Source organism: Passer domesticus, chromosome 2 (genome assembly GCF_036417665.1).
Source record: "Passer domesticus isolate bPasDom1 chromosome 2, bPasDom1.hap1, whole genome shotgun sequence".
Lineage (NCBI taxonomy): Eukaryota > Metazoa > Chordata > Aves > Passeriformes > Passeridae > Passer > Passer domesticus.
The window spans coordinates 4,750,568-4,762,765 of record NC_087475.1 but is presented as its reverse complement, the minus strand read 5'-3'; the positions used below and the strand labels follow the sequence as shown (position 1 = coordinate 4,762,765).

At 43.3% G+C, this 12,198-nt stretch overlaps 1 protein-coding gene across 2 annotated transcripts in view; it reads right to left on the bottom strand.

The window, feature by feature from the left end:
* The window catches only part of KCNJ6 (potassium inwardly rectifying channel subfamily J member 6), a 159,633-nt gene that overhangs the window by 35,341 nt on the left and 112,094 nt on the right, over positions 1–12,198 (bottom strand). For both annotated transcript variants that reach the window (XM_064406473.1, XM_064406475.1), the window contains one exon: positions 881–1,801. In XM_064406473.1, the coding sequence (XP_064262543.1) occupies positions 881–1,801 (921 nt within the window). The remainder of the gene's footprint in view (positions 1–880; positions 1,802–12,198) is intronic.

The following is a 12,198-nucleotide window of genomic DNA, read 5'->3' as shown; positions in this document are numbered from 1 at the left end:
GTTATTAACAGGAAAAAAACACCTCCAGCTTTTAAAACACAGATAAAAGTACCCTTCTATAATTCTGGCTTTAATACAAAAAAGAAACATTATTTTAGTGGTGCATTTGCTGTGGATTTCAAGCACTTTTTTTCCCTGCACCAAGTGATTTCTGCTGTTCTGCTGCATAATTGCAGGTAACAACCACCCAGCATCTCCACAAGACTCTGGTGACACAACATTCCTTGTTTGTACATCCCAGCTTCCAGTGTTCTGTGCACTCCTGTGGGGCCCCAGTGAAACACCAAGTCAGACGAGACCTTTTGTGATGGAACAAGCCCCATGCTACAAGTTAAAACAAAAACCAAGGAAAATGAGCAGGCAAAAAAAAAAAAAAAAAAAAAAAGAGAATTGAACACATCATCACTTCCTACTGGATCCAGCCTTGGAATGCCACAGGGCTGGCAGTTGTTCTGCAGATACCCAGGGGTGATTGGAAACAGCAGGACCATGGTGCTTCCATGTTAATCACAAACAGTTTTGCATTGAATTTTTTTTTTTTTTTTGTTTTCCCTAAGCAATTTTATCCCACAAGGTCCCTGTGGTTGAGCTGCTCCTGCAATAGAATGACAAATAACTGGGTGACATGCTGTGAAAAATTTAGAAAATGAGAGATGCTATCCCATTTTCCAAACAGAGCAGAAACAACACTAATTCCGTTAGGCAAGATGGAACAGACAATTAAACTGGGCATGCTTTTAATTTTGAAGCTCACCAGAGAACGGACGCCTTTTTCAAATGTAACGACTGTGGAAGAGATTCCTTTAAAACGAAGCAAAACCACTGATTTTCCTTGCTAAAATTAAAGCATTTACCTCATACAAAGTATAAGAAATGTTACCTGTTGCCTCCACCATTCCTTCTAGGATTACAACAATTTCTAGCTCCTCTTTGGGCAACTGGGCTTTGGAAATCTCCCAGAAAGGACTCTGCTGGTTAATCTCATGGCTGATGATCAGTGGTGAAACCAAAAAGAGACGATCATCCCCTGTGTAATAACCTACGTTGATATCTGTCTGGTTGAGTGGTATAAATTCCCCCTCCTTTGTCTGTTTGGATTTGATCAACTTGGCTCGTATTGATGCCTCTACAATGTGTGAATTCCTAAGGTCTCCTACTCGGAACATCAGACACAGCTTTCCATCCCGCATGGAAATGACTGCGTTTGTAGAAAAAACCAAGGTTTCTGCCCTCTTCTTGGGTTGGGATATTTTCACAAACATGCAGCCAACCATGAAGGCGTTGACGATAGAACCTAGGACAGACTGCACTAAAAGCAGGATAATTCCCTCGGGACACTTGTCCGTGATGACCCGGTAACCGTACCCAATGGTGGTTTCGGTCTCGATTGAGAATAAAAAGGCTGAGACAAACCCATTGAGGTTGCTGACGCAGGGGGTCCACGTGCTGTCCCCTATGTGATCCATGTCCCCTCGCATGTAGGCAATGAGCCACCAGATCATGCCGAAGAAGAGCCAGGTCACCGTGTAAACCATGACAAAGATCAGCAGGTTGAACCTCCACTTGAGATCCACCAGGGTGGTGAAGATGTCAGTCAAGTACCGGTAAGTCTCTCTGACATTCCCGTGGTGGACGTTGCATTTCCCATCTTTCCGAACGTACCTCTGGATTTTCCTCTTGGCACATTCTTTGCTGATGTTTTTTGGCAGATCCTCTCTCGCTTGTTTGGGCAACTTTGGTTGATGGATTGTGACAGGGCTCTCTATGTCCTGCTCCATTGAGTCTTCTTCCAGGACGTTGGCTGCCATGGAAAACAAAAAAAAACATGGAAAAGTCATTTTTCCTCTTGTTATTGCTCTAAGTCAACACACAACCTTTTCCTGTGTCAATCAATAAAATGATCATCCTTGTTCTTTGCTAACACAAAAATTGGATGCTCAGCACCCTCATTTTATTGCTATGCAGAAATAAAATGAAAGCAAACTCTCTTTTCTTATCAGGCCATCCTATCCACACCCATATTTAAACTCCACAAGATGGGTTTAAGCAGATATTCCTTCCCCCCTCGCCCCTTTGCAGTTTAATGAATGAAATATTTTATGCACCAAAAAAGATCTTACGGAGATAAAAGATATAAATGAGGCAATGGATTCACTTGGGGGTGAGCAGAGAAAATGAGCTTTTGCTGAGCTATTTTCTCCATCAATTGCATTGCTGTGGGGAAAGTATTAAAAAAGGAGGTTTTTTTTTAAAAAAAGCCAACCGTTTTTAGAAAGAACCAATCCTGCTCTTGTTGAAGGAAAGTTGTAATATCTATCAAGAGCAATTCAAGCACACTTCCACAGAAAATCAATGTCTTGCTGATAATGAGACAAGGAATTGTGTGTCCTTCTCCCAGCAACGTAAAACCTATGGTACTTCAGATTTCATTTGAATTCACTGTGCCTGTGGCCTTTAATTCAAGTGTACCTTGTCCTCTAATGATCTGGGCTTTTTTTTTTTTTTGTTTCCCAGCTTTTAGAGATAAATAGCTTTGTTATGGTTGTGTGCCAGGGAATAAAAGAGTGTACTGAGGAGGAGAGTGGTTTAATCGAATGTGTTTTGCATGGAGGACATGGTGAGGTCTGGGGTAATTGTTGTTTTCAACTGAAGAAATCCCTCTGTTTTCTTCCTGCAGGAATTTCAGCTCTTGAATTCCCGATTCTTTCCCTTCTGGCTAGTTGCTGTCATTCTTCTGCCAGACTGTAAAGGGAGAAGTCTTCTGGTGGGTCTGCCCAGGTGCTTGACTCTGAATACAGAATCTCAGAATGGTTTGGGTGGGAAGGGACCTATAAAATCACCCAGTCCTCACCTCGTGCCATGGTCAGGGACACCCTCCACTACCTCAGGTTGCTCCAAGACCTGTTCAACCTGGCCTTGGACACTTCCAGGGATGGGGCAGCCACAGCTTCTCCAGGCACCCTGTGCCAGGGCCTCATTACTCTCACAGGGAAGGATTTCTTCCCAATATCCCATCTAAGCAGTAGCACTGATGTGATTTTGTACCATTCTTTATGGAGTGTTGCACTCAGTGGGTCAGTGTGGCTCTAAAAGCCTTTTTCACTCCCAGAAACATCTGCTGTGCAGCAGATCCTGTGTGGAGTCTCACAGCACCTGCAGCTTTTTCAAGATGTGCAGGTTCATCCCTGTAGAGAAAGATCACAGCCCCTTGCAGAGTTTTATTGAAACACACAGGGGGAAAAAAGGGTTAAGAGTTGTAGCCCAGTTGTCTCTCCTCCTGACCTGCTCTTCTTTCACAGAAAGTCTCAAAGATCTACAGTAGCACAGAATCTGAGAGCAAGTCCATGTTTTAAGGCCGTGCACCCCATCCTGTCACCTTTTCAGTTTGCTGTGTGTCTCAGGAGAGCCTTATCAGGGCTGATGGCAGTGGCAGCACTGGGAGCTGTGTCACAGGGCCCTCAGTTCTGAATGAACTCCCCCAGTCAGTGACAGTGCGCCTGCTTGCATTATCCCTGATGCTGGGCAATGCATGACAAAACACAATCAAAAGGCATTGCAGGGCCTTTGTGAGGCAGACTTAAGCCAAAGCCAGAAAATTTGAAGTTAAGGCTTCACATTTTATGCTCAGCTCTCCGTTGTGCCTAAGGAAATTCCAGTCCACAGGAGTTATCACATCACTGCAGCAACAGAATCCTCAAATAATTATGAACAACCTCTGAAGGCTCTGGCTTTTGAGGCTTTATGTTCAACTACTAATGCTGATATAATGGGGTTCATTATCTTTCAGGCATTATGAATAATTTGCTTTCCCCTCCCCATCAGAGCCTGGCATGGACACAGAGACCAGGAGTGGGAGAATCCTGTTGGTTTAGAGAATATTCCTTACTCCTGGCCCTGCTGTTAAAGGGAATCATATCCCAAACCTCCCTGTCTGAGCATCTCTTACCACAAATTATCCTGGGAGGGCACCCAGGTGCTGATTTTATTCCGGGCAGCGGGAGGAATGTGAAGGGACATCCAGGGCTGCCCTCCCACCACACCACTCTGCTTCCCTTGCAGTGTTTATTTCCTGTGGAACTACTCTGAGCAGTAAAACACCTTTTACTCAGGCAGCAGATTTTTACTGATGCTTTCCAAATGCTCTTTGTGGATTTGTGCATCACAACCAGCCTGACCTGGCTTTCACAGCATGAGGGAAGGACCACATTTTGTCAAGGGTCCATGGGTTTTGTAGGAGCAGGGAGCTGCTGTCACAGTAAGTGGGATCAGCTTGTGGCAATTCCAATGTGGGAGGGTTTTTCTTCACCTGGAGAAGTTGTAGTGGAGCTGCTTCTCATCTGGCTTTGTAAGGGGGCAGCTTTGGACAACAAACCCAGTGTTTAACCAAGGTGTCTCTCATTACAGCATTTATTTGACACTCTTGCAGACATTTCAATCTTCCTGAGGGCATCTGGCCATTTCTAAACTCTCCAGGCTCTTCCCAGTGCTGTCATTTCTCAACTCAGACTCTGAGAGGAAAAAATTAAGGTCAAGTTTTTGACTTTTTTGCTTCTTTGCAAGATGACTTTTCCTTCTTTCCCTCACCCAATCCTGCTATGAATGAATTCCTTTGTGGAGAGGTTTCTGTATCAGAACCACAGTTTGTTACCCTCTCCTGGACTGAGTTTTCACTGCAGAGAGAACCTTGGGAGCAGCAATTCCCCAAATTAGTGATCCAAAGGTTATGCATCTGTGTGTTTCCATGGAAATGCTTGATGATGAATAAGTTTTAAACACATGGCAGGATCCCTGATCACCACTGAGGCTGAGGAACAGCCACATACTGTCAGTGCCTTTGCCACAAAATACATTGACTAATTATATTTTTACTTGGTATCGACCCAATTAACTTCTGCTGTTTATTTCATCTAATTTTCCTTTTGGTTACATAATGGCTGTCATGGATCCAGGAACAGGGGAGTGAGTAGCAGCAGCCTCACTTGAGAGCTATTTTTGCTCTCTCTCCTTTTCTTTCTGACAAAAATATTTCCATATTATTAATCTGCAATGGAAAAAAAAAATGTATTTTTGAACTCTTCCTCCTCTCCCAGTAAACATTATATTTATTTGAACACAACAGCCAGGTAATGAGCCAATCCAGGCCAATTTAGAGGATTCTGTTCAAATTATCTGCTTTGCTTACTCTCTGAGGCAAAACCTACAAGACATATGAGATTTCAGTGATTTGTTTAATTTCCCAGCAAATGACAAGGAGTTCTCCTAAACAAGTCCCTGAATAGTTCACTTGTGTCCTGGCTGTGGCCAAATTAGCTAATTAAGTGTGCCCAGACCTATTATTTAGTGTGGAGGGTACAGAGTGGTGCAGCCCACACTTGGATTATTGAACTCCAATTGTTTTCCAGGCAGGTTAGTGTCATACAATCTACCAAACAGGAATAATCTGTATCCTGAAATGAAGCCAGGAATTGTATGTGCTCAGTTCTGCACAGGTCCAAACCATGCCAGGGGCTTTTGAACTGTGCTAGTGCTCAGAACATTTTATTTTCTAGTAAAATTGCAGCAAATGTTGTTGTCATGTTCTTGTCTACTCCAAAGCAGCACTGGAAAGGCACAGTCCTGATTTTCCAAGCACATCCTTTTATTTAGATCCTAGATTTTATTTAGAACAACATGAAACCAGTGTCAACAACAAAACAGGACAGAACCCTTTGAGGCTGTGAATGTAACACATCAATATAAACCTTAAGCAATCATTTTATCATCAACAAGGTGATTTTTGGTGTATTTTGGTAGTGCTGCAGAGACCTTGTTGTGGTGCTGTGCAAGCACAAAGCAAAAGGAGGAGCATGAAGGGCCTGCTTGTCCAATTTAAATACTGCAAGCCTATTTTGGTTGCGAATGACTTGCAAAATAATGAGGAGTTTCAACAGAGAATATTGCAAATCATAACTGACCTTTCTGTAACAGAAGCTGACCTAGAAAGTTCTGTGGACATTTCACTGCAATTTAGTGATTTTAACTCTTGTAACACAGTTGTGAACATCTTGTGTGCAAATTCATTGAAAATGTCCTAATTTCCAAAATCACTTACAATCTAAAAATTGCTCTCATGGGCTTTACTGCATGTGGAGAAATGTGCTGAGCAGACACTGTGATTCCTGTCAGCATTCCCCCCTTTCCTGGTGGGTTGAGGGACGCTTTTAAGTGAACCAGGTGTTTGCATCTCTAAGCTTCCAGTTTGGCTTTTGGGAAGTCTTGAGTGTTTTACCTCTTGTTTGCTGTGGTCCCCAACCTCGCTGGCACTGCATCCATCTGTGGAATATTTGGCAGGACCCGGTGGCTGTTTGGGCTCCTCTGTGGGGTTGCTGGACTTTGCACAGCACAAAGAATTTCTTGTAGCCTTCAACACCCTAAATCTGCATTGTTCCGTTTCTGCTCTCGATTGCAATGGAAGAAGTCAGAGAAGGGAAGGAGAGATTTTGGAATGCTTTGCCTCATCTCTGGATGGCTTTTGTTCCAGAGCTCTACAAATCTCATTTGTGATGAGCAAATGAGCACAGGGGGCACAGGAATACAGGAATTCTGGGAATAGAGGGGGATTTGTCTGCGGGATGAGCCCAGCCAGATAATCCACACTGCAAGGCGCCATAAGATATGAGGAGAAAGAGCCTTGTTTAGAGAAAAAAAGTGGAGTCTTTTATGATCAGCTAACAACTGTAAGCAGTCATTATCACAGAACACAGATCCTTTTTCCTGAAAAAGAAAGGAATTAGGATCTAGTCCTGTGCTGTTGAAATCAATGCAAGTTTGTCTGTTCACTCAGCTGGAAGCATTGCTAGGCCTCACTTTGAAATGTTGAAGTGCTCAATAAACACTGACTTGGCAAATCTCTTCAAGACCCAAATTGCTTCTTTGCACCCATGGAATCATAAACCTAATTTCAGAGGGAGCATGCGTGTGACTGAGATTTATTTCAGCAGCAGCTTTCACTAAAAAAGACTTGAAATGAGATATATTTATGATTAGAAAAGAGGCTGTGAGGATGATACTTTGTTTTTTTCACATTACCTGCTTCATCACTGCCTTCCAATCCAACTTGATAAAAATAATGTTCTACTATTTCCATTTCTTTTAAGCCTGTACAGCTGCAAGAAATCAGTCTGAGTAACACTTTGGGTCTCTGCAGTACAAACATTTCCATTCATTCCTGATTCTTGTCCCTTTTATTATGGAGGGTGGAAAAATGAATCTGATAACTCAAATTTAAAAACATTACTCCATTTTTGGTAGTCATTTGACCTTGTAGTTTTTGTCTTGGATTCTAACCAACTTCATTGCAGAATTTACCACTGAAGGCTCCAGAATGCTGTTTTTACATCTGCTTTGCTAAATTTATCTTCATTTGAATCACAGGGAAGCCAAACAGCCTTGGCTGGGTAACATTTGTGGGGCAATGTAAGAGGTCTGCACCTGTGAACCTGCAAAGATGTGCAGAGACAGTTGATTATCAACATCTTCAGCCTTTCACGAGGCTCTGAGTCCCAAATTGGATTATGAAACTTGTTTGCTACCTGAAGTCTGACCTCTTGGAGTCAGCATTTATTTGGAGCCATCTCTAGAGCAAATGCTGAGTACAGATTGCTGGAGTAAGGAGAGGTTTTCTGTCAGATTAGTTTTTTTACCAGATTTTTAGCTCCCAGAAAAGCTTGAGCTTGAGCTTCAGAGCAGGTATTTCTGTGTCCAGGGCCAAGCTGGACAGAGCTTGGAGCAACCTGGTCTAGTGGAAGGTTTTCTGCCCTTGGAACTGGATGATCTTTAAGGCCCCTCCAACCCGAACCATTCTGTGAGTCCATGATTCCACAATGTCCTTGTCCTATCCCCAACCACTGCAGAAATCAGCCTCCTCAGAGCCCTGTTTCCTCTGACAAAGTGACAAAGCTGAGGTAAAGCATTTTTTGCACTTGGAAAATACTATCATCAGTGCTGCTGCCAGCATGGGAGCAAGGACAGCAGCAGAGCCAGCCCAGGTGTGCCAGCCTGAGTTGTGCCACCTGGCAACACCAGAGCTGGGCTCCTCTCTGGTATTTCCACGTGCCAAACTAGTGTCAGGTGCTGCCAGAGTGATAACAGGGACCACTGATGGGTTGTGGTGCTGCCAGGCCTCAGCAGCTGTGTCTTAGGTTGGAAATGGGGGTGTGTGTTCTATCCCCATCTGTCAGAGCTGGGCAGTTCTCTGCTGTTCATGGGGCAGTTTTTTCTTTCTCTCTCCCACAGCCAATCCTCCCTCCAGGAGATCTCTGCTGTCCATGGCCACTGAGTGTCCCTGCAGGGCTGATCAAATTCCAGCATCCCATGGGGAGATGCTCCGCCCAGGGCAGGAGCCAAGCATTCCTACCTGGATACAATCTGAGCCTGGAACAGCACAGCAGCCTTTGCCCACTGCATTCCCAGAGGAGCAGCTTTCTCCTGCCCTGCATTCCCAGAGGAAGAGCAGGCCCATCTCCAGCAGTCCTGGAGCTGCAGAGGAAAACTGCAGCCTTGTGCAGGATCCCTGCTGCAGCAGAAGCACAGCTGGCACTGCAGGAGGGCTGAGCCCCCATGGGATGGGACTGTGCCACCACCCTGACCCACAGGGGACAGCGCATGCTCTGACTCTGGCAGTGTTCTTTTTTGTTTGTATTATTGCATTTGTATTTTTAATTTTCCCTAATAAAGAACTGTTATTCCTACTCCCATATCTTTGCCTGAGAGCCCCTTAATTTCAAAGTTATAACAATTCAGAGGGAGGGGGGTTTCCATTTTCAATTTCAAGGGAGGCTCCTGCCTTCCTTAGCAGACACCTGGCTTTTCAAACCAACACAAGCTGCAAATTTTGGTCACACTTTTGCCTGTTGATGCCTCTGGGTCAGACCTGTTCCCTGACTTGCTGCAAGGTATCCTTGTCTAATGTGATCCCTGAGACTTCTTCCAGGTTACTGAACTCAAATTATTTCTGCCAGTTGCTATCAGGTGTCTGAATGCCAGAATTTTTGTCAGTTACAAAATTTCTTCAAAAATTTCCTGAGAACTCAGCTTTTCTTCTCTGTGGGGTGTACCAGGAAAAGGAGAAAGCATGAAAGACCTGTATTGATCTTATTGTTATCAATTTTAAACTGTGTTCGTACGCTTTAAGTGCTAGAAATAATAAATAAATTCATTCAAAATCTGCTTAAATCAGTGAATACTCTGGATTGTAAGGAACCTCTAAAGGTTTCAATGTGCTACTCAACAAAAAACCAACTTCTACAGAGTGCACCTCTGAGATGAGTAGGGCTTTACCTTCTCTGCAGCTTCTTTTTGCACCTGAGCTCAGCCTTCCAGACAAGTTACATGAGGGCTGGTTAAATCCTGATTTCTCCATGTCTTCTCTTTACTGATTACATGGAAAAAGAGTATTCCCAACTGTTGTGGGAAGAGATTTTTGAGATTTTTTTCCCATCACAATTTCTCCGACTGCAAACTCTGGGAACAAAAATGAGCTGATCAGCTGAGCTGTTTTGTGTAGATAATTCTGGTCCAAACATTTCACACAGATAATTCTGACTCATTTAATTCTTCACTATGTAATATCTCTGATATCTGGGGAGTTCTCCTGTTTGCTTCTGGAAGTGTAAACAGGAGTTTGGCTGCCCTGTCCAGTGTGATGGCACTGCTAATTTAACAAACTGATTGTTTTGGCTTTGGCCCAATTAATGCTCCTAGAAAATACCTGGGAATGGCTAGGATGACAGGACGTGCTCCCATTCAGCAGCATGGATGAGATATAATCAGATTTGGCTTTTTCACTCTTGTCTGTCAACACAGTTCCACCTTTGCTCTCTCAGACACCTCCACAGGCTCTCATCTCACCCCTGCTTTAAGCAACATAAACCCCTGACCTGCAACACAGACCTCACCTTGTTCCAGATAATTTGAAGTGGTAAAAAATCAGTGTTAATGAACTAATTATGTCTTAAAACCAAGACAAAGTCCCCACAAGACTCAGGACCAGGTGCTCTGCAGTATGACTTGGACATCTTGTACTGCTTAGTCTCAAGGCTGCGGAACCATTCCTGGTTTTATTTAACGTTGTAGATGGAGTCAGCTTGGTGGTGAGGCTGGTGCATGTTCCAGCATGGGAAAAGTTTGGAAATCAAGGCAGGCAGCTTGTTAAACTTTGTGTGTCCAGTTAGGTCACCAGAGAGGAGAGAAATGCACAGTCTCAGAAGGAGTTGTTGTCACCAATTTTCATGCTAGCAGTAGAAGCCAGCCCTGGTTTCCTTGCTGTTTTCTATCCCAACTCTGTTCCTGTCTTTTCCCCCATTTTTCCCCTGAAGTCAGGGTGTTTTCACTTGAATCTTTGTCCTTGGCATAGCCAAATCCAATATTTTCTCCATTGCTGAACAACCTTGGGGTAGCCTTGTGCCTGAATATTCACAGAGCTCCTTGGGCAGGTGCTGGAACCACCTTGACTACGCCAACACACTCTGACAGCTCCTTTGCTTTGATCAATGAACTCTCATAAATAAAAGGCACAGGAATGATGGAGAGGAATATTTTTGGTCAGAAAGGAAGGGCTTGATTCAATCAAGATGCTGAAGCAGTCAAGTGAAACCAGTAACTTATGCAGTGGTCTAAGGCTGAGGACCAAGGCCAAGAGCTTCTAGCACTTTCCTACCAAAAGGGGCAGAAGAGTTTAGGTGCTGATAAAGACCTTGGATTTGATCGGTTTCAGGTTAGAGGATATCAGATGGCTTTGAGAGAGTTCACTTTTGCTCTGCAAAGCATTGTTTGTGCTGAACAACCTTTTCCTGGGTCAGGATGGTCACTGGCTGGGGAAAGACCTGCCACTGGTGTCCTGGGTCAGGTCTGGCTTTGCTAGGATGTAAAGCAAATATTCACTCACTCCTGACTGCTCTTTGATACCAATTTTTCAGCTTCCTTGGGCAGCAAAATTTTGGGAGAACAGCTGAAATCCCACTGGTAAAGACGAGGTGTTTGACCTAAGAAGAACTGTCAATTCCTTCTTTTTTTTTTTTTTTTTTTTTTTTCCAAAACTACAGACTACAGGGAACAGAGTGACTTTGGAGTACAGATATGTGATTCCTCCTGCCCTCCAATTCTTGAAAGAAGAATGAAAACATGTCAGAAACTTCCCTCCTGAAATGCTATTCTTTTCCTCACTCAGTTTCAAGCCAATCTGGCTGCCCCCAGGACACATGCATTGCCCAAGCATATTGGTTTGCTTTATTTGCTTATTGGTTTTTGCTGTTACTGTTGCACAAAGTTAAAGAAGGGATCGAAAAGACTGGAAAAATTGAAACAGTGAAGGATAATAATTACTTTTTAAATCTGGTAATTGAGATTTCTTTTTTGACAACTTTTCTGCAGTCAAAGGAGGATTTTGATGGGTTTTGCTTTTATTTCAGGAGAGCAGGATACTCCTCCTATAAAAAACTCAGGCAAGACTTTAATTTTTACACACTTGAGAAGAAAAATAACTGAAATGCTTCACATGGCTGCTGGGGAAACAACATTTCTGTGGCTCCTGCTGTCCCTCATGGTGGTGACTTACTGGATGTTCACAGTTTTCTGTTGGTTGAGGTGGCCTAAGATGCAAACTCAAACTCTGGCATCCAAATGTTACCTCAAATAATATTTCAGGGGCCAGGCAATTACCCCCCTTACAATTAGTTTATCTCAACAGCTCTTGTGTTCTTTCCATGCTTCTCCTTCACCATTTTTTCAGGTGACAATGGGATTTTGGATGTTTTTTTTAAAAACTAAATAATGAGGCCATCACTGCCTTCATCCCCTTTTGCTGCCAAAAGAAGTCACAGTGAAATAGAAAGACCTGGTTTCTTGCTGATGATTTCCCCTTTCATGCAGTTTATAGACTGCAGAGGAGAAAATAACTGAGAAATCAGGCTGGAAGTGACATTCAGAAAAAAATAATTTTTTAAAAAACCCTCAATAATTTCAGCTGGGTCAATGTTTGGTTTCAGACTGTGATGTTTTGATAACCTTGAAATGGTTAAGTTCAGAATGGCACTTTAGCAATGTTTCCTAAGGAAATGAGCCTTATCCATCACCCTGTCTGGCCTCCTCTGAATCATTTCTGAAACTGTGGTTGGTATTTAGGCCTTTGGATCTCTTTCAGAACTTCAGTGAGATTTTGGA